This window comes from Sphaerodactylus townsendi, linkage group LG07 (assembly GCF_021028975.2).
Source record: "Sphaerodactylus townsendi isolate TG3544 linkage group LG07, MPM_Stown_v2.3, whole genome shotgun sequence".
NCBI lineage: Eukaryota > Metazoa > Chordata > Lepidosauria > Squamata > Sphaerodactylidae > Sphaerodactylus > Sphaerodactylus townsendi.
In genome coordinates, this window is record NC_059431.1 from 78,070,511 (window position 1) to 78,098,393 (window position 27,883).

The 27,883-nt window shown below is 41.0% G+C and overlaps 1 protein-coding gene across 1 annotated transcript in view; it reads left to right on the top strand.

Annotated features, from left to right (window-relative positions):
• DOCK8 (dedicator of cytokinesis 8) overlaps nucleotides 1–27,883 on the top strand; it is a 116,524-nt gene that overhangs the window by 45,359 nt on the left and 43,282 nt on the right. Inside the window, exons 15-29 of the mRNA XM_048503898.1 lie at nucleotides 776–893; nucleotides 2,354–2,424; nucleotides 3,441–3,579; nucleotides 4,141–4,242; nucleotides 5,179–5,274; nucleotides 7,186–7,420; nucleotides 8,050–8,214; nucleotides 9,512–9,687; nucleotides 10,343–10,438; nucleotides 11,878–11,973; nucleotides 15,437–15,586; nucleotides 16,395–16,508; nucleotides 17,542–17,697; nucleotides 25,764–25,903; nucleotides 26,801–26,970. Of these exons, the coding sequence (XP_048359855.1) occupies nucleotides 776–893; nucleotides 2,354–2,424; nucleotides 3,441–3,579; nucleotides 4,141–4,242; nucleotides 5,179–5,274; nucleotides 7,186–7,420; nucleotides 8,050–8,214; nucleotides 9,512–9,687; nucleotides 10,343–10,438; nucleotides 11,878–11,973; nucleotides 15,437–15,586; nucleotides 16,395–16,508; nucleotides 17,542–17,697; nucleotides 25,764–25,903; nucleotides 26,801–26,970 (2,024 nt within the window). The remainder of the gene's footprint in view (nucleotides 1–775; nucleotides 894–2,353; nucleotides 2,425–3,440; nucleotides 3,580–4,140; nucleotides 4,243–5,178; nucleotides 5,275–7,185; nucleotides 7,421–8,049; nucleotides 8,215–9,511; nucleotides 9,688–10,342; nucleotides 10,439–11,877; nucleotides 11,974–15,436; nucleotides 15,587–16,394; nucleotides 16,509–17,541; nucleotides 17,698–25,763; nucleotides 25,904–26,800; nucleotides 26,971–27,883) is intronic.

Consider the following 27,883-nt stretch of genomic DNA (forward strand, 5'->3'; position numbering starts at 1 on the left):
CGTTGCCCTCCTGACCACCCCAGATCTTCCGAGGGAACCCCCACACTCCCCTGCTAGTCGCATTGGCTGGGAAACCTCTGGCGGAGGGATACTGGGTTACTGTGGCAAGATCAAACCACTGCTTGCTTCAGCAGGGGCAGCCTTAGCCAGTCATATAATTGCTGGGTTAGTGTGCAGTAGAACAGTAGATTCAAGTCCAGTAGCACCTTAGAGATCAACAAGATTTTCAGGGTACACGCTTCCAACTGTCAAAGCTTCCATCACCCTACTTGTGACTGACAAAGGATCTTTGACTCTCAAAAGCTTATACCCTGAAACTCTTGTTGGTCTCTAAGATGCTACTAAACTTGAATCTACTTATCAGAAATAGTTGAAACATCTAAAGTGGACCAATCTATAGGACTCTGTACTGGAAATGGGTCATAAGGACCTCTGGCTGCTCTCTTTTTCCTTTTCTCTTCCAACTATCTGTCGTTTCTGTTTCAGTACATAGTTTTTTTCACAAAAACACAGAGGGCCTTCTGAGTGCCAACTGAATTATTTTTATGCAGCTGGAAAATCTTATTCCATAGTAGGAATTTCATTGAGATGTTAACTTCTCTGTATTTCAGTCATGCCAGATTTTTGCGTGCCAGATAGAACAGTGAAAATCTGTGCTTTGCTTTGCTTCACCCAGTTTGTTTGTTAGAAACAAGTTGTCATACAGAGCTTCAGTGGAGAAGGTGTTCAACTTGAACAAATGTAATTATTTGCCTTTCGTTTCATTTTCTTTCAGAAATCTTCTCTACGTGTACCCCCAGCGATTGAATTTTGCAAACCGTCTGGCCTCAGCACGCAACATTACCATTAAGATACAATTTATGTGTGGAGAAGACCCTACTTGTGCAATGCCTGTAAGACTGCTTGCATATATTAATTCATGTAAAAGTATGCAGATTAGGTTCCCCACTTGAGATATTTCCAGAGTGCAACCAGGAATGGCATTTATTTATTCAGAAAATTGCTGTATTGCTGTGAAGGCAGGGGATCACGAGAGGTAAAAACTCCTTCCTCCCTTATAACCAAAGTCAAAGAATGTTAGCTTATTATTCTAAGATCTTATTTTTTTCTGATTTTTCTACAGACCATGGGAGGCAGGCAAGCAGGTTCAGCCTCCTGCCAAGATTTGATCTGGTCTGATGCCCAAATTGCTTATGAAAACCTGTGACATGAACATACCATACATCAAGAGCCCCACCACCACAAAATGCCAAAACCAAGGAGAGGGTGGGCAGGAAAGCTAGTTCAGACTGATATGCGCCCTGGCAGCAACTCCTTAAATCTTCATTCTCTTCCCAGCTGCAAAAGCAGCCTTGGGTGAATCTGGGGTTGCTGCTTCCTCTCAAAGTCTCCATCTATGTCCAGCAAGCCTGTTTTTGGGAGAAAGAAGGAGGACCATGAAAAATAATCAATATAATAAAAAGCAGGTATAGTTAATTTGATATGGAAAAGTAAACAGAAAAGTAGGTGGATTCCAAATGAGTTTAAAGGTTAAAATCAATCTAGATATACAAAATTACAAACAATATAATGAAATTCTTCAGAGAAGCTGAATCTAATCTATTAGATGGCGAAGGTTGAACTTTGACTTCAACTTTGAAAGACCGATCTTTGATTTCAGACTGTAACTTAAAAAACTGAATATCAGCTACAACAACATTGAAACTAAACAATTCATGCTAGCTCTTCAGCTATTCAGCAATGAACCGGCTTTTAATACATAAAAAGGAGTTCTTTTTTACATTTGAAATGGTCTGAAACCTGAGTTGTTGATCCTGAGTTAGCATTCTAGAATATAGTATCTGATCCTCCTTGGACCACAGTGAAGCCAGGTAACAAGGTAGTGCATGAATTGTCATGCTGTCTTTGCTGTCACAAGACTGTTTTTGAACGCTATTTAATATAGTGTAGTGAGGGTGACAGCAAGATTTGAACCAGCTTGGCTGAAGTGAATAACTGTGTTGGTGATAATAACTTTAGAATCACCACAGAATTCTTCACCAGGCAGAGTGGAATAGTAGCAAATTCTCAAGTTATATACAAACCGGCCGCTTTCCTTTTTGCCCCATGGAGATCTCTGTATAACCTGGAAGCTTGCAAGCTTCTACAGTAACATCTTGTACAATGAAGATGGTCCTTTACATTTTTAGTACGCCTTTATTTTCTGTGACCAATGGTTTAATTTGAGTATTTATTTTAGTTATATATGGGAGCCTGATCACAGTGTTTATATTGTAGTAACATTGAATAAACTTTAAAGCACTGTCACTTTTAAAATATTGTTTTGTTTAATTTATTATGTTTTATCATGTAGGTAATCTTTGGAAAATCAAGTGGCCCAGAATTTGTTTCAGAGGTTTACACACCTGTTACATACCATAACAAGTAAGCTTATAACTTTTGTTTATATGCCAATAAAGGCTTGGGGCTACAATAACTTTCATTGTGCTACTGAAATCTCCTATACCATTCTACATATCTGATGTGTGGATTTAGCTGCCATGATGAGCAATAGATCACAAATTACAAGGGAGCCAGAGAGGTAGCAGTCTTCAAGGCTGACATCTACAATGGATCTGTTCTGCTCATTTTATTTTTAAAGTATTTAATTTTTTAAAGTATCACACTCTCTAGTGGGATGAGTTTGGAGCAGAGAAAGATGTGAAAAACAATCGAAGGTAGATAGCCCACATTTGGAAAAGGATTTATAATGAGATTGCAAAACTGTAACCGACAATGTTTTTGATTATGGTTGTGATGAAATACTGGAGCTACTTTTCCTAACACCCGCAACGTTTACCTGTGGTATCTATTTAATGTACTTTGCTGACCAAATAAGAATGTGAAATTCCAAGAGGAGACTAGTGCAAATACAGAAGGGGGTGGGATAAGCAGACTGAATCACCTTTGTTAGAGGTGAAATAGTTCCCAAGTTTATTGGATGTAGATTGCAGAATTGCTGCCCCAACCCTTGTGGTGTGAGGATTCTTTTCCTGGACCTCATTACAGTTAATTGCTGGGCTAGCAGCAATGTTTATTGATTAGACAGGATTTATACTTCATTAAGGATCAGAAACATGGTTTGCTGTAACCATGGCTAATATCAGTGCTGATGTGATCCAAATCTATCGTTAGGTTTGACAGGAGGAATTTGTGCTCTAGAAAGGAGATGGAAAGTGTCCTCTTGGTTTTCTGTCTTAAACCCAATCCACAAAAGATCCTCTTGGTTTTCTGTCTTAAACCTAATCCACAAAACGCTGATATTTTCTCTAGAAGAGATCATTGCCTTCTAGCAGTTATAGGTGGTACATAACGATGAGGTTTCAAAAGAGCTACATAGGTCAATTTGCACTTCCAGTTCATATTTTAAAATGAGTATATTTGTTTGTTAAACAAAACAGGTCTCCTGACTTCTATGAAGAAGTAAAGATTAAGTTGCCAGCTAAACTCACAGAAAAACACCACTTGTTGTTCACATTCTATCATATTAGTTGTCAGCCCAAACAAGAAGCTTGTGTAGAAACTCTCCTGGGGTATTCGGTAAGTCACTTCTGATTCATCCCAGTTTCATGCGGGAATCAATAAATAGCATTTTCTTCACAGCATTCTCTATCAAAACAGCAAAGTCACTGGATACAGCAATTTTATTTCCTAAAGCATGCAGTTGATTATAGTGCACATTATTATAACACCTTATCCCTAAATGCAAGCTTTTAAAGGAACACATCTTTCACATGTCTTATATATAAATTGTCTGTCAGCTAGGCTACGGATTAGTTCCACTAGAGCTAAAATAAAACTATGTAATTTGCCAAGAAGAGTAGTCTATATATAGTTGGCTGGGATCTCAAAATATCCATGATACGATAGTTAAGAGAATATGGTTTTTACAGCAGGCAAGGAGATCTGGCAGAGATCCAGGAGGATATGTCTACAGAGTAGCTACAAGTCGCATTACATAGGCAGGTCTTTACAGTAATTGCTATGAAGGGAATACCACAACTGATATATGACCTGTTTACTTTGGAATGCAATTAAGTCAGATCAATACACACTATTGTATGCAAGTAATGATATAACGTTCTATTGTTCCTTTTTCAGTGGCTGCCAATTCTGTTAAATGACCGTCTCCAAACAGGTCATTACTGTCTTCCTGTTGCCTTGGATAAACTGCCTGCAAACTATTCAATGCACTCAGCAGAGGTAACAGGGAAACGAACTTGAAGAAATTGTTAGGCCAGCTAAAGAGATGTGACTGAGTCCCACAGCCCCCAGTATTCTGTTATTTGCTTTCCTGTCATAGAAATGGTATATACATAGATAAGGTGTACACACATATCTGCATACAATATATACATTAAATAGTGTTTGTACACTTTAGAACACCATCCTCCCCCTTCCCCCCCCCCCCCATTCATGGAGGTTCACAATAGGAACAGCTGCACTTTTCAGCTACAAACCTTAGAGAAGTCTGAGCCTACATGGGATTTTGAATATGTACGGGTGTGTTTGGGGGAGTATGTAATCTGGTTTTCCAGAATGATGCAAAGGCTTATTGCCATCTTCCCATCTTGATTACAAAATTGAAATAGAGGTTGTTTTGAGCACATGAATAGAGCATATATAAGAGCTCGACTCAACAGGGCTAGTCTGGACCCTCGTTGACAGTTCTGCACGCACCATGGATTCTGCACATTTTCAGGAAAAAATTCAAATACGTTTTTAAAAACTAATCTGTAGTTGGAAACTCCCTCACCCAATGTATCTGAGGTCTGTGCATGTACAAACATTGCATACGTCCCAACAGTCTCCAAGAATATATTTGCATGAGCAATTATTATACATGAATGTTTATGGTTATTGGCCAGCAGCAGCTTTGGCCTTCTCAGAGGCTCTTTCTTAGTTGGTATTCCGGTATTGAAATACTTCTCAAGGCGCAAGTCATTTTTTTGTTTCTTGTTCACTACGGAAAAAGATGAGCCTTGATTACACCAGCTGGACAAGGTAGAAATGTTTTGGTATAGATTGTGTGTTAAATGTAAATTGATATCACATAGTATTTATATGTACTAAATGGAACATATTATTTTTAACATTATAAAAAAAAATTATCACCAAGTTATTTTATCTTCAATACAGAAAGTTCCTCCACAGTCTGCTCAAGTTAAGTGGGTCGAAGGACACAAAGGAGTGTTTACTGTTGAAGTGCAAGCTGTCTCATCTGTTCACACACAGGTAAGCGATTTAAAATGGCAACCTGTCATCCCAGTCCTAAACTTCCATGGAAGTCTTGGGGAGAAATCTCCCTTCAAACTCAGCATTTGGTTGTGATGGCTATTTAAATACCCTTAAACTTTGTTAGAGCTACCATCAGTTTCCTATTTAAATGCGCAAGGAGTCTTAATAGTATTACACACTACAAAGGTTTACAGTGCAATTGTAGGTAGAATTTCACCTTTTAAGTCTGCTGAAGTCTTAAATTTGGAAGGCTTAGAAGAGTGTGACTTGATTTAGGATTGTCCTGATAATTGTTTAGAGCATAAAACCAATTAAATCTTTAATAAAAATCAAAGCACAAAGAAATCAGTGAGTTTAGAAAGCTGTAATTGTTCAGGACTCTACTGCAGTTGTCAGATTACTTTCCTCAAAATAAATAAAATGGAACTTACTTCTGACTAGGCCTGCTTAGGATTGCTTCTAAAGGAGAAGCAATTTGTTTGTTTCTAAAGGAGAGCTTTAGAAACAAACTAAAATATGCATATGATGTAATGTCATCAAATTACTTGAAAGTATGTATAATGATGCCCCAGTCTAGGAATATGTAATTTATATCAGACCAGACTTTATATTTTCTGTGCCTTTAAATTCTTCTACTCTTCTCGGGCCCATTATGCATGGAACGCTTACCTTGGGACTCTTCTCTGTGCAGTGGGCTTGCAGTGGGGTCTTCTTGCATTTTTCTGTTTACATGCAAGGAGGCATTCCCTCCCAGGCCACAGTTTTTCTGCAGGGAACTCTCCGGGCCTGGTTCTCTTAACTCTTCCAATCAGTTTATAGATCTTTAAAGGTATAGATCTTTAAAGGCACTTATTCTTGAAAGTACATATCTTAAAGGCACTTATTCCTAAAGGTACAGATTTCATTATACTTGGTAGCCCAGATTGCTGGCTTAGTCTTCAAACTGCACTTTTATCAATATTACTGTTCCAAGAATAACCCCCCATGAAAGATCAAAGCAGTTCCCTTAACCACACACTGCTAAAGAAAGGGACCATGCCTTTCAGCCAATATTCCCCCCCTCCACTCCCTGCTGTTGCTGTTGCCACTGGAGGACAGAGAGGCTTGTTATTTTCAAGCACTCTCTGTTATTATGTCAAGATATCTATATATCAATGCAGAGGGTGAGTGAGCTTCTTTTTTCACTTGAAAGAACTGGCAAAATGGAAGGGGGGCAAGGGGGAAGGTATGGGTGGTAGTGGGAGGGAGTGGGAAGACTGATTGTGGGTGGAGGAAGGATGTCCAGGGCATAGCTGTGCTCACTGGTAAATCTGCCTGTTCTGGTGGTGAAGCAAAATTAAAATTGTCTAGAAGTGGTCTTGCTTGCTGCAGAGAGAATGAAAAGTGGAAGCAGGGCTTGAAGAAATATGTCTGTACAAGAAATCTTGCTGTGGTGGATGTTTGCCCCCGTCGCACAGCAAATGCCTTCTGCATAATGGACCTCTGTCTCTTGGAATTTATATGACTGTTATAATCTTTTATAGAAAATGAAGTTTGGGGTTCTGTTTTACCATCAAATATATTGAATTTTAGCTCCTGAGGAAATAAATATTATACTCACCTGAATATGGCAATCAAAGTAGCACCAACAAAGGGACCCACATGGTTTGAAGGGTCACCCACCTCTCTCAGTCTAGTGTGTGGCAGTTTTGGACATAGACTGGAGAAACCTATAGGGTTGATGTGAACATTGATGATTTCAAAACTACTGTTTGGACAGAAATTCAATTTATATTCAAGAACAAAAACAGTTTAGTAGCTGAGCTGAAAGTGTGAAATTTATCTTCTTATGCAGTACCATCAATGTACATGATGCTATGTGTAACAAATATTCCGCATCTCAGACATCAAACTGTCTTATATTTACAGGACAATCATCTGGAGAAATTCTTCACCCTTTGCCATGCTCTAGAAAGCCAAGTTGCCTTCCCTATTAGAGTGATGAATGAAAAGATCACAGAAGCTACGCTGGAACATGAGTTGAAACTCAGCATTATTTGCTTGAATTCCTCTCGCCTTGAGCCACTGGTGTTGTTTTTACACTTGGTGCTGGATAAGCTCTTCCAGCTGGCTGTGCAGCCCATGGTTATTGCAGGCCAGACAGGTACTGACAAGGTTGCAATTAATTCTTCTGTAGATGCCAGAATAATCAGAGATACAATGGCCTAATGGTAGTTTATTTGGGGGCCGGGGGGGGGGGGGGGCGTTACATTATAATTTGTTCTCAGATTATGCAAGAAAGAAAGTGCCTTCCTTTCCCACAGAAAACAGATCTAAAAACTTTTCACTGTCCAGTTTATTGCATCTACCATGCTGTGGTTTATAAGGGCTTGCTCATGACAAGTCTTGATTTTGCCCTCTGCCAGAGCCATTTTGCTTCTTTTGAACCATCTCTTCCTCTTGCCTACTCTAGTAAAAATGGGAAGCATTCTGTTGGGGCAAACTGAAAAGCATTCTCTATTCCCACTTGTTTTCCAATAGCATATTTCCACTGTGTCATGTTGGTAGTTGTGTTTGGTCTTGCTGCAAAACCAAAGAATAGTCCTGTGCCCCCCCCCCCCCCCAACAATTGTATTGTTGCATAAGCTTTTGTGGGCTACACTGACTTCATCAGATGATTGAAAGCTGGGTTTTTTAAAGGCAACACCTGTGATAAAATGAACTTGAGACATTTCACAAATGTTTTGTGCATCCAGTTAATAATGAAATGAATGCTTTTCTTTTGACTTCCAGCCAACTTCTCCCAATTTGCTTTTGAATCAGTGGTTGCAATAGTGAATAGCCTCCACAACAGCCAAGATCTGAGCAAGGACCCTCATGGGAGAAACTGCCTCTTAGCATCATATGTTTACTATGTCTTCCGCCTTCCAGAAGTTCAACGAGATATTGTCAAACTAGGTATTGTCACTTAGCTTCCTGCACTGCACTGACGAACTTCTCGCTGTGGGTAGAAAGTAAAGGTCCCAGTCTTCCTCATTCATTTGCTGAAGAAGAACAAGATCAGTAGAGAAGAGAGTATGCCTTGAGAGGTGCCCACAAAAAGCAAAATGCTACCAGTATTATTTAAGATGGCATCAGAGAGAACAGGGATTGTTTCACCTTCTTGCAAAGGACTAATTGTATAATGTATTGGCTCCAATGGGCTATGGTTACACTCAGGCCCCTTCCTTATGGCAAATGTATAATGGGTTGCAGTCATGATAAAGGAACATATTTTCCTGTTTTTACATTCACATGCATCTGTGCAGGCAGGGATTGGAGCCCCTGGAAGCTGTTGTGCCTTCACACGGAGACGCATCTATTTAAAAAAAATTACTTCCCAAACATGCATAGCTACGCAGGCATGCACAAATGAACCCCCACAGTCATGCCGATGCCCCACAATATGACCAGCTGCACCTGCGTAGCTATACAGATGCAAACCGCAAAATTTTTAAAAAGGAAAAGGGAAGCCTTCTGCCTGGCCATCTGCTTGTGAGCAGCTGCAACCCTGGATTTTTGAAAAGGATCACTTGTTTAGAGATTTTCAAAAAACATGGGTTGGGGGAAATAACATGGGGCAGGCTTGCTTTGGGGGCAGGATCTGTGTGAAGCCCCCACTAAAAATGAGTTATTTAGTGTCCTGCATCTGTATTTATTGGCCCGAGTGGAAGGTGCCTCACCTAGCCACTCTTACAAGGTGGTGATCAACTTTTTCTCTACTGGGCACCCCCAAGAGCCAAGCAAGAGAGTGGGAGGGAACCAAACCACAGCAGCTGACTTGTTATTTGTTTGAATGCTCTCCTGTGGAAAAGATTCCTTAGCAATACACAACTAGCAAATCAGAGAGAAAGGTTCTGTGTAACCAGCCACCTGCCTATGCTTTTTCCATGTGCTAAGAGCCCAATCCTTCAGTGCCACCAAATTGGGGCTACTGATAGCAGTGATGACTACTGATGTACAGGAATGGCTCCAGGATATTCATAGCTGCCCAGTGATGCTCCCCCTCTTTCCAATACACAGTGGAATTGTCTAGACATGAAACACTCTTTCCCTTAGGTGGCATAGTCCAGGAAAAAATATAGTAGCTGAAACTGTTATGAGTGCAAGCTAATTCTAAACCTTAAACTGTGTGGTCTCCTCTCAGAAGGTTGTACAATTTTGTTTTGATGATATGTGATGCTTAGTTGTGAAAATAACATTTTCCTCTTGGCAGGTGGTGCAAGTAGTGCTAATCTTCCTGAATCTCGTTATTATACATATGGACGTACCTCAGCTGTCTCAGTGGGCTCCAGACTCTTGCAAAGCCGGGCAACTAGCTGTAGTAATCCAGATATTGCTGGGATCCAGTCTGCTACTGATGAGGAAGTCAGAAACATCATGTCCTCAAAGGCAAGAGGAAACACTACAATATTTAGGGTCACGTTTCATTTTGTGATACACAAAGTTCCATTTCCCAGAAGCATTTGCACCTGCGCAGGATATCTCAAAACCTGTTGCATTGTGAACAAAGTAGAAATTGTGTAGCATTGTTGGGAATAAATTGTGTAGAAGATTACTGACTATATTATAAAAAAGAATGCTCTCTTATAAACATAATGTCCTATATTAATTAAAAAAAACCATTTTCACCTGGTTTCAGAAACAGAAGGGCAAACAGCCAAACAGGAAAGAAATCGTCAATTACCTCTATGTTACATCTTCCAAAGTTGACATTTGTATCTGACTTATAATGCCCTTCTAAAAACGTTTATGGCTTTGTTTTGTATCCCAAGGGGATAAACGCTGACCACATAATGTCCCAAGAGAGAAGAGCGTGTTCCTTTCCAAACAGTTGCTGTATGTTTAGATCTGCGTTGCAATTCAGAGAGAAAGAGAGGAGAGAGAGAGAGGATTAAAACTGGGAAATGCTGTACTAAATTCAAACACATGATGGCAGTCCTGGGTTCAACTTGTGAAATGTAATGTGACTGTCTTGCTCTGTCTTTCATCTTCCATTCTGTTAATATACACATTTTTACATGTGGTTTCTGACTCCTGCTTCCAGGTTGCTGATCGATGCTACAGCCGGATGTCATATTATAGTGAACCCAGCAGTAATATATCAAGCAGCTGCACAAGCCCGCGGCCATCCACTAAAAAGGTAGACTGCCATACAATGCAACACTGCTCATTCACAAAAAACTCAGCAAATTAGCGTAAACACTGTGAGCAGGCCATTTTGAATGCCAAACTTTCCTGTGGTGTGAATGGGAGGGGAGGAAGCTTGATTTCAGGAAAGAAGACATACTAATGAGAAGCAAATGAACTTTCAGTGGAAGCTCAGGGTTTCAGTCACTGAATATCTGGGTTGGTCATCTTCCTGGAATAAGTTGCTCTGAAGGCCCATTGGAATCAGAATGGAGGTATCTAAAGTTTTAAAAAGTAATTTTTTGATTTCTGATTTTTGATTCTGAGTAAGCTGTTCTATATAACTAAATGACTTAAATTAATATTTTGTCTGCTAGTGGTCATTTTCTCCAGTGTAGTAGAAAAGGTGTGAAAAGGCAGATATTAAATGGCTGAGGATCCTGAGCAGGCTCTAAGGAAGTACTTATTAATAGTGTAGAACTTCTATATGTTACTGAGGCTTAGGAACAGCAGGATAAAACGCTTGGTGTTTTAGGGAAGCCAAAAAACAGCCCACCCAGGCCGTAGATGAGCAAAACTGACTGTTTTTATAATGTTGGCATTTTATGGAAAGGTAAATGAGGCCAGCTCAGAATTATGCATTCAATTAAACCATACTTAAAAGTTATTTTCAAATATGGTGCTCACCTAATTCAACCTTTAACTACTGCTAAAGAGCTCCTGTTTTGCTATATGTGTCAGTCTCCTTTTGTGCATGGTTTTAATCGTAGAATCAGTAACTAAGCCATTCTGCCTGATTTCCAGAGACAGACTTTTTTGGACAAAAACCAGTTCAGGCATGGTCTGCATCAGAGGCATAGCAAGGGGGGAAAGCGCCCAGTGCAGTCGTGCGTCCTCCACCCTGCCCTGGAACGCCCCTGCCACGCCCTGGAATGCCTTCGCCACACCCCCACAAGGGCGTGCACCGGGTGTGTGTTGCCCCCCTTCTCCCTTAGAGCTACGCCTCCGGTCTGCATTAGGCCTTGGTCAATGCCAGTTTAAACAGTGTACATCTATTAACAATGACATTGTAATTAATTAATTAATGCAGCCTTGAAGAAACAAAGTTATATATTGTTTTGCATTTCTTGTTTAGCAGATGCTATTAACTTGTTTTGCTAGAACTGGTCTTATATGTGTTTCGGCTGCCATTAACCTTGTGTGACCGTGACCAACCCATCCCCTGTTAGTCTGCATGCTGTCCTTAAAGGCAGCTGTGGTTTTTGTCTCTACTTATCCTCTTTATTCAACTTAATTGGGTGTTAGTATATCTGTATGCACATGCATATCAACATGTGCATGCTTGGGCTGACTTAAAGAGATGTCATTTTAAATTTACCCCTCTCTGTGTTAGGATTGTAGCTCTGGTGTTGAAAGCCAGCTTGTATTTTCATATGCAGTGTTTCTATATAGCATTTCCATGAAGAGTTGGCACTTCAGATGGTGGTGAGCACTGGCATGGTGAGAGAATCAGTCTTCAAGTATGCTTGGTTCTTCTTTGAGCTGCTGGTAAGTTTCCATAATGACATTTTGCTTTGAGCAACAGGGGAAGTGCACTTTCTGAGTATAATGTTTAGGTAGAGTGAAAATGAAAATACATGAAGACACCATTAACCCCAGTGCTTTTATGGGAGCTGGCCTACATAAATGTGAAGTGCTAGCAAATAATAAATGACAACAGATTAATTAATTGAATTTCAAAAAATCAGTAGCTGTTCTCTAAGAGTAAAATTGAGTCTTGGCACCTGGCTTCAGACTCAGTCATAGAATCATAGAGTTGGAAGAGACCTCAAGGGCTATCAAGTCCAACCCCCTGCAATGCAGGAATACATTTAAGCTGTTATCAGTAAGAGGTCCTAGGAAGGAAAAGTGAGTCAAGTTAGTTGATGGTTGCTTATCAACATAATTAAGGTATAAAAAACATGGATATTTTTTGAAAGGAGGTGGGCCAGTAAAAAACATGATACTGGGTGTATTAAAAACATATCTGCAGGGCCGCTTCTGTAAATACACCCCCTAGAGAGTGCTTCGCTCCAGGGATAACATAGGGCTTCCAGAGCCTGTGTCCCCAGCAGCTTCGTGCTTTGTGCCTGGTCAGCGGGACTCCAGTCCCCACCCTGTCTGAGAGGAGCAGGCTGCCTGGTGGGGGAGGGAGGGGAAGGCTTGCCTGGCTTTGGTGTCCCTCCCAGCCTCACGTTACCGCTTTGAAGCTCTTGGGCGGTGGGAAGGAGGAGGGGTGGGAGGTTGATTTTCCACCCCATGTGACAAAATGGCCACTGCCCAGGGACATGTGACCCCGCATGTTCCCGTGGCAGTTCAGCCCTCCTTAACAGCAGTATGTGGTTAGCTGTCTTAGACATGTTTTCCCATTCTTTTGCAAAGAGATTTTTGAAAAGACTTAACATTTTGGTCCATGACTCTCACAGGAAGTACCTTAGGTTTCACTGTGGTGAAGTTTCCTACAAGTGCTCAGTTCTGCACTTTGGGTTAGTGACTGCTCCTCAGGTTTTCACCAAGTGCCTATCGGTAGTAGTGGCTTACCTTAAACTGCAGGATTACCAAATATATCCTTACCTCAATGACTGGCTCTTGGTGGCTGAGTTGGAGACAGCTTTGTCTACCCGAGTGTCGCTTACACTTTCTATTCTAACCAAGTACACCTGGGCTGAATGTGCAGGTGTCAAATCCGGGAACTTGTGACATATCATCTGTGTTTGAATAATTGTTGACTCTGAAAGAGAGTGGCCTTGACAACTCATCTATTAAACTGCATTTAGTGACTATTTCTTCATTGGTATTGACTATGTTTTCCCATTCTTTTGCAAAGAGATTTTTGAAAGGACTTAACAATATGTTTCCCATTGTCTGCCCTCTGCAACAAGTCCTTGTGGAGCTTATCTCTGATGTTACCTAAACTAACAGGGAAACCTTTTCAGCCTGTGTTTAAGTGTGATTTGTGTTTGCTGTCCTAAAAGGCTGCTTTCCTAGTGGCTATAACATCACCCTGGAGGGTGGGGGATCTGAGGGCATTGAGGGTAGACCCCGCTTTACTAAATTTCATAATGATAGGGTAGTCCTACGTTCCAGTTTGGAATACCTTCCAAAAGTTGTATTGCAATTCCACCTGTCCCTAGACATCATTTTGCCTGTGTTTTTTCCTCACCCCACTGTGGAGGCAGAAAGAACACTCCATGCATTGGATGTTTAAATAATTTTATTGCTCTGCATTCAACAAACAGCTCTGTTTAGAGTTGACAACAATCTCTTTGTGTGTTTTTGAAGCCATAACAAAGGGAAGGTTGTTTCCACACAATCCCTGTCTAGATGGGCTTCTAGAGCTATTCAATTAGCTTACTTGTCTGCAAAAGTTCACCAGGTTGCAGACATTGTCAATTGCATTATCGTCAATGTTGATCTAATGTTGATCTATCAGACATCTGCAAGGCAGCCATGTGGTCCACTCCAAGCCACCCTGATCTCACCATGGGAAAGGGTAGCATATAAATAAAATAATAAAAAAAATAAATAAATAAAACTAAACAAAGAAATAGGGATCCACATGGCATGTTTAAATGAAGTCTGTAGTGCAGGGTGCATTACTTTTACAAGAATATGCCCCATTGCTGTATAGGCAATGGCTGAGTACTCAAATGGAATCCATATGGGTAAGGGTTTTTTGGAAACCACATTCAGCATCATTTTTTTAAATTGAGCCATGGAATTTGTTTATTATTTAAACATTTATATTCCACTTTTCTCATCCCAATGTGTGACCCAAGAAGTGCGACAAGAATACAAAAAAATTCAAAACCACAGGATAATGATGGAAGAGTAAAATTATAATGGTCATCACCCTCTTTTATAAATGTCTAGATAGTCTTCCCACTCCCTCAGAATTCAGCTTATTGGTGGTGCATGGTTATGCCCAGAGCAGTACTTTGCTCTGTTCCCTTATAAGTGAGACCTACAGGGCAGCCAAAGATCTTAGGAGTAACATCTTGATGAAAAGTTGGCTTACAGCCCAGTCCAAATGGTGTGGGGGACTCCACAGTATCTGGAGACGGCATGGGGGAAGCAGTGGTGCACCATCTCCAATAGTGCTTTGGGTGGTGCAGCAATCACTGGGGGACCACCCCTCCTTCCACCTAGAAAAGCTCCATTGGAGCAAATGACTTACTTCATGTGTTTCTTTGGGGTTGTCAGAAAGCTGCACGGTTGCATTCCCAAACTGAAAAGCCGGTGGAAGCCAACTAAAGCCCTGGGAACACCCCCCCCCCAGCCTCCCCCCTCCATGCTGGCATGCTCCAGACACTTGTGCAGCTCTGAGTGATGGGCCTTTCTAGGTTTGGGTGTTGCACAGCTCCACGGTGCCTACCTGCTGATGTGTTTGCTCTTTCCACTGGCGTAGGTGCCCCTTATGTCAGCAGGGTGGGCAAAACACATTGGCACAGCCCCACACTGCTCCCATGCCCCATTCCGTCTCTCTTCTGGATTGGGTCATTAATTTGTGTTGTCTTGACAACTCAAGTTCCTGAGAAAGCATCTCAAAATGAGCCACAAGCAGTGAGTCACAGGTAATGAGTCAAAGACTAAGAACCCTGTGGCTTTTGCCCTTCAACTTCAGGCAATAGGTCACACCTCTGGTGAGCGCTGGTCTTTTGAAAATACCTGAAAAAGGGAGAGGAGAATGCTTAGCAGATCTTTCCCAGTTGCTCCAGGCTCTCCAATTGTATCAGTGCCTCTGGCAACTTCACACACTGTTATAGTATATAGGGGTAATGAAATGTTCTGAGAAAATGTATTCATTCACTTATGTTGCATTCTTAATTTTATTAGCATGGTATTGAAAGCTCTTTGTCTCAGCTTTGATACAATGAAGATAGAGGCTCCCGAACATTTATACCCATCAAATTCCCCATGTACCCATGCCTTAAAGTCTCACTTTTAATAAACAACATCTGTTTTTCTCAAGATCAAGAGCATGGCTCAGCATGTTCATAACATGGACAAACAGGATATTCCCCGCAGAAGTCGATTTTCTGATCGTTTCAAGGATGATATCACCACTATAGTTAATGTGGTCACTTCAGAAGTTGCAGCACTTTTAGTCAAGCCACAAAAGGTAATTTCCCAGTCTAGGATAAATAATTGTCTCTCACTTATGCATTTATTGAGGACATACTACCAGCACCAGATATTGATCCTAGGACTGGATCCAAACTAAATTTTCCAATATTAAAAGGGGAACTTCCTATCTCCCTCTTTTCACTACAGCCACTGATTCCCACAAAATGCTTCTCCTGGAACAGAGGGGACCCCAAAGAATGACATAAGAATTATCTGCAGTGGGAAGGGAGAATTGGTAAAAAATGCTAATTTAGTCTGGATCCAACTCCTGATGAACCTTGATTTGTTGTGACGTATGAATTGGGTACTGTAACAAATTGCAGTTGGATTCAAATTGGGATTCTAAACCAGAGTTTAATCAGTTTCATCTTTGTTTATAATTTGGGTCTATAGACTCAGAATGAACTGCAGTGTGTTAAGGCACATAATTCAGAAGTCATCAAAATTGTGGTTAGTTCTAAATTCGGAAGTCTTCAATCCTGGTATGGAATAAAGGAGGGTGGGGGGAACAAGCGATTTCTGAATGTAACCTTCCACTCTGATTCATGTTTTGTTTAATTTTATTTTGTGAACAGTCCAACAAAAGTACTTAAAATAGGTAAATATTTGTTCAGAATCCTAGGTGAAATATTAAAAATGAGATTCACAAAATTGTATCTTCCCATGATTGGATCTTGAGACCCCCAGATTTGTTTCTCCACTCTCCTTTCATCACCACCCAGTTCCCATTTTATACTTTCCTATTAAACTGATAAAAATACAGCTGAGTTTATTTATTAATATCTTTTTGTTTCATTTGAAAGGAAAATGAGCAAGCAGAAAAAATCAACATTAGCTTAGCATTTTTCTTGTATGATCTTCTTTCTCTAATGGATCGTGGATTTGTGTTTAACCTCATCAAACACTACTGCAATCAAGTAAGCCTCATTTAAAACATAACTTTTACTTTGTTTCAGTTCACGTCTTTGATTACTGGGAAAGAAACTAATAGTATATTACAATGACTCTGTTTGGACATCACCAAAAATTGGAATTATATTAAGTATATTATATTATATTGAATTATTTTGAAGATTTCCTAAACCAGAGAGTATTCAATTGCAGCTTTGAACATGAGAGGAGACAATTCACATGTGAGATCCAAAATACACCAGGTTCATGCTTATTGCAAGAAAAATTCAGTTACTTCATGAGGTCTGAATATAAACAGAATGCCTAAGCCGAGATGTTTCCTTTAAAAGTCATGAGGGGAAAGAATTAGCTGAATCTTTGCTGCAAGTGGTAGGCATTTCACATTGTATTTTGCCTTCTTGGATAAAACAGAATCCCTAATCTTTTTTCTTTGATTCAAATATTCCATTTTACAAATTGACTAGGAGAAAACTTTACTAGGAGAAAACTGAGGCTTTTGGTAGTCCTGATACCAGGGACTACCATAAAGAGTGATCATTACCAGTTATCAAATGCAGTTTGCACAACACATAATTAGTGTGAATCTGTTTGTTGTCATAAATAACAATTTTGAATTTGAATAGGAGTAAATTTGAATAGGACAATCTAGAAAACACACTGTTAAGATTATTATTATTATCATTATTATTGTTAAAAATTAATATTTACATTTAAATATTTTAACTGTTTTAATGTTTGGATGTTTGCTATCTTGAGAGCCCTATTTGGGTAGAAACATGGCATAGAAATATTTTAAACAAATAAATATTTCCCATATAAATTTGCTAAAGCATTGTATTGGTTCTTTCCTGAAATGTCATTAAATGTTACTACTAGCAGAGAGTGGCTAGTAGATGCAAATTTACTAAATGCAAGAATTACAAAAAGCAATTTTTAAGTTTACTGCTTTATTGTTCAAGTTTATTGCTGGAGACTGGGATTTTCTCTGAAAAATTATGTTTTCTTCTTATGCACCTCTTTTGAATGTTTATTTTTTAGTTGTCAAATAAACTCAATATTCTTCCAACACTGATTGCCATAAGGCTGGAGTTTTTGCAAATTCTCTGCAGTCATGAACATTACCTCAATTTGAATCTCTTCTTCTTGCCATCAGGATCTGCTCCAGTATCTCCCTCCCCTTCCCTGTCATCTCAGGTAAATTTCTTCCAACTCTTCTGTATAGAGAAAGCTGGTGTAGAATTTGCATAGAAATCCAACCACCTTTAACTGATAGCATCCAATATGCACAAGTGACAGATATTAAATTTATCATGCATCAGGTTGCGTGATCTTTGTTATCTTTGTATACCAAGACTGCACATGAGTGGCTTGATGCACCTTCCTGTTGGCATCACTCCTAGGAGTGATATGAGGAAATGTTGTATAATAGCTGATCTGTGATAACAGCTTTAAACAACGAAGCCATCACAGATAAAGTTGTGTAATCCCAAATATATAGGAACTAGATGTACCTATAAGGTGATGAAGGAAAATCTTTCTGAAGATTCTCAGAAATGCACAACTCTGTAAAGAAATATAGGAGTATTACCAGCTGTATGGGCAACAGGTCTTTCAAGGCTATTATGCACAATAGCAATTAAATAGTAGTGTAGTTTCAGCTGCTAGGAGACAAATAATCAGAGAAACCTGTTGCTTAATGGTTTACTTGCAAACTTCTGGTTAGCCTGCTATCCACAGTTGGCAACATGGCGTTCAATCAAACAGTCTTTTCTTCAAGAGGAGGAACATTTTTAAACAGCAGCCATTAGTTACCTTGACCATTGGGCATCATGTGTGTGTTTCACTGTGCCTGAGATGCCACACCTGGCTTGGCTGGACTGTGCTGAGCTCTTTTCTTGAAAGATTGGTTTGATTCATTTCAATCATTAATTTATTGCTACTACCTAGCCTTTCCTTTAACCTTCGCCCCCAGGAGAGGTAGTAAGGGAGAGGTACCATTTGGTCACTAAGGGGGGTTAGTTTTGGAGAGGTATTATTTTTGCGGCTGTTTTGATTCTGTGTAAACTAATATCTTATTTGTTTTGATATTCTGCCTTTCCTTTTGCTTACGTTTGAATTGGTAGGCTGCCTTTGCTTTTAATGGTTTCTCTGCAAAGACAGACCATGCAGTCTACCTCCTTTTTACTCCCAACAAACCAGAAGATTGTTATTCCTCCATAACATGATTGTTGGGGTGCATGGGTGCCTTCCTATACTCTGTCTCACAGAAAGATAATAGTGCGGTCATTAGTGATGCTACTGTAGTACGTGCTTCTGCAGTAGAAAATAGTCTTGAAGGACTATGAGCAGGTAACGAGCAAGTGGTGAGTTGTGGGGGGAGGTGGGTTTGGTATTTGGACTGGGGAAAGGGGGGAATGGGGAGGCTGTTGCCAGGCCTAGTGGGAGGGCAACATCTTGCCACCACTGTCATGCTGGACCTGGCTTGGTGTTTGAGCTGGGGGGAGGGGGTGTGGGGAGGTTGTTGCCCGGGTCAGTGGGAGCATGGCGGCTTGCCATTGCTGTCCCACCAAGTCCAACTTTATTTATTTGTATTTATTTATTTAATTCAATTTGTGCACCACCCTCCTCACAAGCACTCAGAGCAGCTTAGTATTTGGGCCAGGGGAGGATGGGGGCCATTGGGAGACTGTTGCCTGGCCCAGAGGGAGAGCAGTGGCTTGCTTGGTGTTTGGGCTGGAGGAGGGGGAAATGGGGGGCTGTTGCTAGGTCTAGCGGGAGATCAGCAGCTTGCTGCCATTGTCCAGCTAGCCCGGCTTGGTGTTCGGGGAGGAGAACACTAGGCACTAGGACCCAGCAGGAGCATTATACAAGGAAGGAGGTCCATGAAGTGGTGGTGGATGAATTAAAAAATCTGAGATCTTTTGGTGAGAAAGAGTGTAGCAGCTATGGAAGGTCAACCTTTACTTGTAGTTCCAAGGGTTTTTTAAGGCAATCCAGGAAAACCTGCAGCTGTTTTTGCATTTTTTCCCACTATGCAGAGAAGATGACTGGGGACACCTTATTCAAGGGTCTCTAAAATCAGATCCCCTTTGCCCTATTCACTTGAAACGGGAGAATGCTTTAGAAGAGGGAGTGACCTAGATTCCCTGTTATTTCAATACTATTTGGTGAAAAACCGTCCATTCAGGAAAATCTTTCATTTCCCTGTATGGAAAACAATGGGCAGAAATCTGATTTTAATGGAAATGAAACCTGACAGTCTTCACAATACAGCATTGACATTTCAAAGAATTCCTAAAACTGATATACTTTATCTTTTAACTTACAATAATGAATTAAAGCAATAATTTTAGTAATGTGAAAGATCTCTATTCTGGACACCGGGGTGCTGCTACCAGAGAGAGTAGACAATACTGACCATAATAAACTGAAGATCTGATCTCAGTTACATTTAGGAATTCCTTCTTCACTGATGTACTAGGACATCTGGTTTGCAGTTATCTCATGGCAACTGTCTTGCACATAACACTTGCAGTTATTACATGAGTAATAGTTCATACAAGTTTACCCTAATGAATTGAAATTAGCCAAATAACACATAAAAACTGCAGCATTTTTCAGAAATGATAGACGAGTCCTTCCAAACACTGGAGAGTCATATTCTTTGTTCACCAGAGTATGTCGATCCATCAGCCCAGTCAGTCAATAAAAGAAAGTTGCAGTAGCCACTAGGCCGACCTAGTAATTCCAACCAAAATGTTTCTTATCCTTCCTTGTTGTCTACTGTGCTGGAACTGGTAGACCTTAGAAGGTCATGGCAAACAAAATAAGCAGCAGATTTTCTGAGTTCATTGCTTATATGGGAGAGCCAAAATGTGTATATCCCAAGAGTACGGTAGTGTGACTGGAGCTTTTGTATTCTGTCAGATTGATGTTTGAACTGGATATCTGCTGAGAGAGAGAAATTCTGCACAATATTAACTTTCCCTTGGCAAGCTGCCTTTATAGAGGACAGCACAAGGTGTACTTGGATTGTGCCCTGATTTATCTATTTTCCAAGGCCATCTCCTCTCCTCCCTCCCCTCTCCCCCCGCCTTTTTTGTGAGTGGCATTTTAAAGGTGCTCTCTGTTGAGGATGCAGTTGATTAGATTGTGCTGTGTGCTATGTTGAGGGATTGGATTGCCATTTGAATTTCCAGCATCAAGCTAGCATCAGAATATTTTAGGCTGACTCTCTTCCCTGTATTGTCATTCACCCTCAGCAATTTGGGTAGAAGTACTTCAATTTGACTTTGTGGTCCTCCTTGAGCCACAATTGTGCATAGCAATTTCTGGAACCTTCTGGAAGCATGTTTGTGCCTCTCCTCTCAGAGGGAGAGAAAGAGAGAGAGAACTTTCTTCTTTATGTGCTCTGAGGGATGGGATTGATGCGCTCTGCAAAACTGTATCAAAATTGGCTTTTCCATATTCTGTTCTGCCTTAATAGCATTTGGGAAGTGTTGTGTGACTTAGTGATAGAACATCTGCTTGGCATGTAGAACATCCCACATTCAGTTCCTAGCATCTCCACTTAGCAGAATTGGGTGGTAGGTGATGTGAATAATCTCTGCTCCCTGATGAATCACTGCAAGTCTCAGCAGATAATAATGACCTTGGTCTGATTCAGTATAGGGCAGCTTCATGTGTAGACAGAGAGGCTATGAAAGGTTAATTTACCGTATATGCTCATGTATAAGTCGAATTTTTCAGCACATTTTTAATGCTGAAAAAGCTCCCCTTGACTCATATGCGGGTCATTAAAATTTGTTGTGTGTTTTTACTTTGCCGGCCAGCAGGGGGCGCAGTTTTTATGCTAGCAGCACCAAAATTTCAGGGTACCCTCAGAAGACACTCCTGATGATACCAGCCAAGCTTGGTAAAGTTTGGTTCAGGGGGGTCCAAAGTTATGGACCCCCAAATGAGGTGCCCCCATTCCCCATTGTTTTCAATGGGAGCTATTAGTAGATGGGGCTACCCTTTTGAGGGTCCATAACTTTGGACCCTCTGAACCAAACTTCACCAAACCTGTCTGGTCTCATCAGGAGAGTCTCTTTATGATACCAGCCAGGTTTGGTGAAGTTTGGGTCAGGGGATACAAAGTTATTGACCCCCAAAGGGGATGCCCCATCCCCCATTGTTTACAATGGAAGCTAATAGTAGATTTTCCATTTCTGATAATATCCCTCTTAAAATCTAAGTTGGGTTACATTTGGACATACAGATGATGAGGAGGAATCCAGTTTTGGAGGATTTTAACTCTTGTGTTTTTGCTTGGTTGCTGGTTGAGCTAAGGTTTTTGTACTTTTAAAGTTATTGTTGATACCATATTGTTCTTGTTGACCCACTTTTCCACTTACAGAGCCAGTTTACTGTTTTTCTTTGAAATAAATATTCAAAAACATTTAACCTACTGATGCCTCAATTGATGTAATTTTATTGGCATCTATTTTTATTTTTGAAATTTACCAGCAGCCGCTGCATTTCCCACCCTCGACTTATACGCGAGTCAATAAGTTTTCCCAGTTTTTTGTGGTAAAATTAGGTGCCTCGACTTATATGCGGGTCGACTTATATGCGAGTATATACGGTAAGTATCCTCAGTGCAAAATGCCTTTGTCAAGAGTCATCCTAAGATGTTTTTCAGCTAGATTCAGAAAATCCATATGGCACCCATATAATCATTCTGACACATATTATTAAATAATTATAAAAATAATTTAAAAATTACAATTTTCAGCTGTTTAATGAAACCCATTTGAGTTACAATGCCTAATGATGGATTCAGTCCTAAAGTTGTCAGCAAGAGTTGTAAAGGTTGCTCCTGATGGTTGCAAACCTGTAAACCTTTCTGTGAAGAGATCCATTTTTGAAGGCTTGTCTTGAAACTGTCTTTCTAATACTTGAAATATGTCTTGAGGCTTTTTGTAAAATTGCTTATTCACTGCTGATTCTTGGCACAAGGATTTGGAAACTAGATTTTACCCTTTAAAAGCAACTTAGCACCTCCTGTCAGATCTCAGGTCCAGAAATAATCGAACCTGTAGATTTGTTCTAAAGTTTTTATTTCCATACTAAAGGACAACATGAAGCAAAGACGAATCTGAGATCCCCGCCAAACCTACTGCCTATATTCCCCAAAGCCCCCCGCCCCCCTTAGCCAAATGGCTTTTATGATTCTCACTATAAAGCACTACAAGCCTGGGAACAGCACACGCTTCCCACATGATAAAAGCCGATACTCACAGTCAATTACTCATGTGATACTCACACAAAATATCAATGATTCAGGAAGAACTCTGCACTGCTTGATCGACGAACAAGGAGTCATCCCGGTTCTGGCGCTCATTCTTCCCCTTATCCCGTGTCTTTGCTGAACCTGCTTGAAAGTACTACTTTTTCAAAAAACACACCTTCGATCCAGCTTGGAGGGGAGGATCGGGGGTCTAATCCTGGTTCAGATTTCCCGCTGTGGAGCATGACACAAATGCCTTACAACCAATCAGTGTGTGCAGTCCTGTTCTTGCGAGAGCGCGAGAGAACGATAGCCAACCAGAAACTTGGGTGGGGGAGATGTGCTGACATGATGATGTGCTGACGTCGTAACATGAGCATGTTTTTGCGGGAGGAAAAAAGGTTCCGCCCTAACATGGCACGACAGCCAATCAGGAGAGACCTGCCGAGCCAATCACATGGTAGTGGGGATTGTTACATTTCATGAATCCGAGATAGGCCTAGATGTCTTCACTGGAAACATTCTGCGGTGGGGAGGTTGAAACCTTGATGAAAAGGTGCAGTTTATTTTCAAACTTGGTTTGATCTAGATTAAATTTCCCAGTGGGGATTCAGCCCATATCAGGTCTTCCAGGGCTGCCAAGGCCGTCTACGGAAAGTAGAGAGGGAGGAGGGAGCACTGGACACCTGCAGAGTACAAAACCAAACCATTCCCCTTTGCAATGCCCGCCACCCATCAACTGACAGGCACTGGCCTGACACTCCACTGGGATGCAGTCCAGTAGTTTAGAACTAAGAGATTGTATTCAAGACAGGAACATCCCAATGCTAGGTAAGAGCATCATCTCCTTTTACACTGAAGGATAACCTGCAAAAGTAGACTTACTGAAGTCAGCAGTGTCTTTTGCTTGTGTTGCACAATTTAATACTGCCTCTGGATATTCAATGAGCAATTCTGGTTCCCCTTGCAGAACATTTGCCAACTAAAAGCTGGGCATGCAATAAAGGTAATTCTTTCCTGGTGCAAGGTTGGCTGTTGGGGGTTGCTGAGTAATAATCCATTGGTTATTTGTGGAGTCCAGTGCAAATTGCATCTCATAATGCTTCAACTTGTACATTTTTTTATTTCAAGGACATGAGGAGCTATTGTAATATGAATATAATAATATGAATATTTGGAGCACATGCAGAGTGTCTTTTTCTTCTTGAGTAACCACAGCGGTTTCTATGAATCAGGAAGAGGGAACAGGCTTTAGCCCTGAATAGTGCTTACCTGTGGATCAGCTGCAGATTTGCAGCTGCACAAATTCAAAGTACTTGCTTGCCCCTAGCAATTCCTTTCTCTTCTCTAGTTTTTTGTATCATTTGGCAAGCAGCTGTTGCACACCATGTTCATGTTTGTTTTCACCAAAAACAGTTGGGCCTTTGTAAAAATGCAGATCTTGTGTGTCAGAGTTGCCTTGGGATATGAAGTGGTCTGCAGAAAATCCCACTGTGGCCTGAAGTTTCCAACATGGACATGTAGAATTTCTCTTGATTGTTGTAGAGGGCTAGTGTCAAATGAAACACTAACAGCCTCCTGAGAAGGATATATACAACAGGACTATCTCTTGCCCATCATACTGGTTCAAGAAGTAGGCAAGAGAGAGCATCCCCTAAGTGAAAACCAATAGGAAGGATCAAGGTTTACACAATATTATTCACTATGATTTGAATCACATGGAGCAGCAAACTGTGATTTCTGGTTACAGAAACCAACCTTCAGAATCTTCAGACTCACACATTTCCTCCCCTTTTGCTCCCTTTGTGGTTGAGATACAGAAATTATTGTTTTTAAGTGTGTGCAGACAACGGCTTGCTCTTTTTCCTGCATACCAGGATTCATGCTTTGGAGGGAAGAGAACAACCCGTGGTTTATATAAAATCATGTGTCTGTCTCTTATATTTGTAGTAGTGTTAGTTGATTGCAATGAAAACAGCAAAAAGTGTTGAATTGCTAATCAGATCACCAATACATATAGTCAGCTATTTCTTCTCCAAGGTCTTGGAAAGAAAAAGGTTTCTCCCAGTTCCTTCTAACGGAGAACCAAAGTCTATCATACATTTTGTAGCAAACTTTCATTCCTTGCAGTCATACAGTAGCTGCAAGGAGCATTGGTTTTACATCTTTGGGGAGCTCAATATGGCTGAGGACTGCAGCAGTGAGGGGGGAAGCGGGAGGGGGGCTCCTGCCACTGGAAATGGATTGGGGGGGAGTGTAGGGTTGCTAGATCCAGGTTGGGAAACTGGAGATTTGAGGATGGAGTCTGGGGATGACAGGGACCTCAGGGGTACAATGTCATAAAGTCCACTCTCTAAAGCATCCATTTTTTCCCCAGGAGAAAAGATCTCTGGGACCTCTGGGAACAGGGCTACCCAGAGATGAGCTGCATTTCCAGGGGACCCCAGGTCCCAACTGGAGGCTGATATCTCTATGAAATGACCTTCAGGGGGATTATTTGCATAACACTGTTGTAGCTCATGGAGTTTTCCTTGTTTGTGCAGCTCCAAACTAGGATGAATAACTCCCATCTGGAGCCATTTTGGTTCAGGAAAAGCAGGGGAGAAAGCAAGAGTCTTTTCTCCCTGCATGCTGTGGACCCTAGCCATATTGAATGCCACAGCTTTAAAAACACCACTAGCTGAGGGAAAAGCAAGTTATGTCTGGGAACTTGGACCTAGGGTTGTTTAAAAACGTATCATGTTGTTTTAGCTCTAAGGTCCTTTAAATGGAGAAACTAGAAATTAAATCTAATCCTTTCTGTACTCTAATATAGCACTGTGATTCCTCCCCTGAATGGGGACCTCTCAGGACAGACCTGAGATAATGAGAGAGAGAGAATGATGAGGTAGGATGCACAGCTTCCTAATAACAGTGCTGTTCTGCGAAATCCATGCTTTAATTTGCAATGTAATCACTATTCCATCCCCACCTTCTGTTTCTTTTGCAGAATTCAAGCTCCTGCTCAAGTTTTCAGGATCAAAAAATTGCCAGCATGTTTGACCTAACAGCAGATTATCGACAGCAGCACTTTCTAACTGGCCTTCTCTTCACCGAGTTGGCAGCTGCTCTGGATACAGAAGCAGAAGGGTAGGATTAGATTTTCCTAAAGGATTTGCTGTGTGCTTATTGCTGATACATTAGGGGAAAGATGTGCACTGAATTCCCAGTCAAGTGTCTTAAAAATATTTGCTGTGCACCTGAACCGTTGATGGCGATGCTCAAACCCAGGCCTAGATGGTGCACTGTTTAATTTTTGGCCTGAAGTGTAGAAAGTACTCCTCTAGCGGTTCCTAATATTGGTACCAGTATAGCCAGTGAAGAGTCTTCATACTGCCTGTTAAGCATAGAGGCTTAAAGTGTACATCCATGTTCTATTCTGTACCCGAGGCTTTCAGAGAGCTCATGAGGCTAGAGTACAGCTTCAGACCCTCAGATTTGTGGTTCAAGACCTCAAGGCCTGATCGTGGAACTTTCTGCAAATAAATATGTGCAAGAATGCATTACTCTGTTTCCAGGTCCAACCAGTTGTGTCAAATCAGACACTTCCTGGGAGTTTTGTATTCAGAACTCACAGCCATTTTTGAATTTTAACTCTCAGGCATGTGGCAGCCTGATTTGGACTGTGACCACTGTATGAAGGCAGAGGGCCATTTTTCTGACCTTAAGTGGCATTAGTGAGTTGCTGTTTGCCTTACTGCGAAAACATCTGTGTAGTGAGGGGCAAATAGTGGCTGCTCAGGATCATTCAAAGTCAGGAAATGGTTGTGTGTCTTCCCTGCCCATGTGCCATAGTTAGAATTGAGTCATCAAGCATCTGAAAATTAAGTTTCAAAAATCACTGGGAGGCCTGAACATAGAATTTTCACTGCATGTTTAGTCAGACAGAAGCTAAGGATACCCTGGAAACAGTGAACTTGTGAATATAGCCTTATTCATAACCCTCCTCATGTCTTAATAATAAACGTTCGTTTTTTGTGCCGACAGAATAAGTAAGGTACAGCGGAAAGCTGTCAGTGCTATCCACAGTCTACTGAATTCTCATGACTTGGACAAATTCTGCATGAAACCAGAAATGAAAAGGAAAGTTGCTGCCCTTTACCTGCCTTTGACTGGGATAATTTTGGATGCCCTTCCACAGTTACACGATTTTACAGGCAAGATACGATGTTGTGATTTTGTTGGTGTTCTTATCTAAGTAGCAATGTAAAGACAAGACGGATGAGGGATGCATGAATAGATTGGAGCTGAGGTTCCTTGGCCATGTGACCCCACTTTCTGCCTGCAATAGAGCAAGTATACTACATCAGGAGGAGGAAAAGAGTGGCCATGAAGAGTGAGCAGTAGGAGCTGGAGCTATCGCATCTCTTGCTTGATCCATGCACTAAAGGAAACAAATATTCTCTGGGTTGCAACTGGCTGCCAACATTAAATCTTGTGTGCAGTGATACAGGGCTGCTTTACTTTTTGGAAATACCTTCTTGCCTCTAGGAAGCTTGACTGGTCACCTCCACAATCTACCTCAGGGCCCCAGGGCTGATGTCTCCAGGGCTTCTAGAGATGAGCAAGCTCCCCTCAGTTCTCCTTGGAGTGAAATATGAACAATCTGAGCTCTTGCGTCAGAACCAGAAACCGATTATGCTGATCAATGAGCACTTTAACGGCACGGTAGAAATACAAGCATTAATTCAGTTGCCTTTCTTTCTGCTCTCCACCCCTAGGCAGACTGATACCATGCATGTATTGCCAGAAGTGAGTCCCACTGTGTTATTTATGGGACTGCAGTTCCTACCTCTCATTGAAAAATCTCTCTGATTACATTAGTGAAAGCCAGATTTCTTGGAAGAAGGATAAACCCTAGTTTAAAGTCCTTTCCTTCTGTTACTCCCTGCTCCCCACTCCATCTCCATCGTAGGCTTGTTGTTGACAACTTTTATTGCCAAAGAGACTGCACAGATGTGAAAACTGATCAGATAATGGCAATTTTAAAACTATGAGCAAAAGACCTTTCTTTGGTTATGTCAGCTTTCCTTGTAATATATGCAGGTTTTATGAACAGCTTGATTTTGA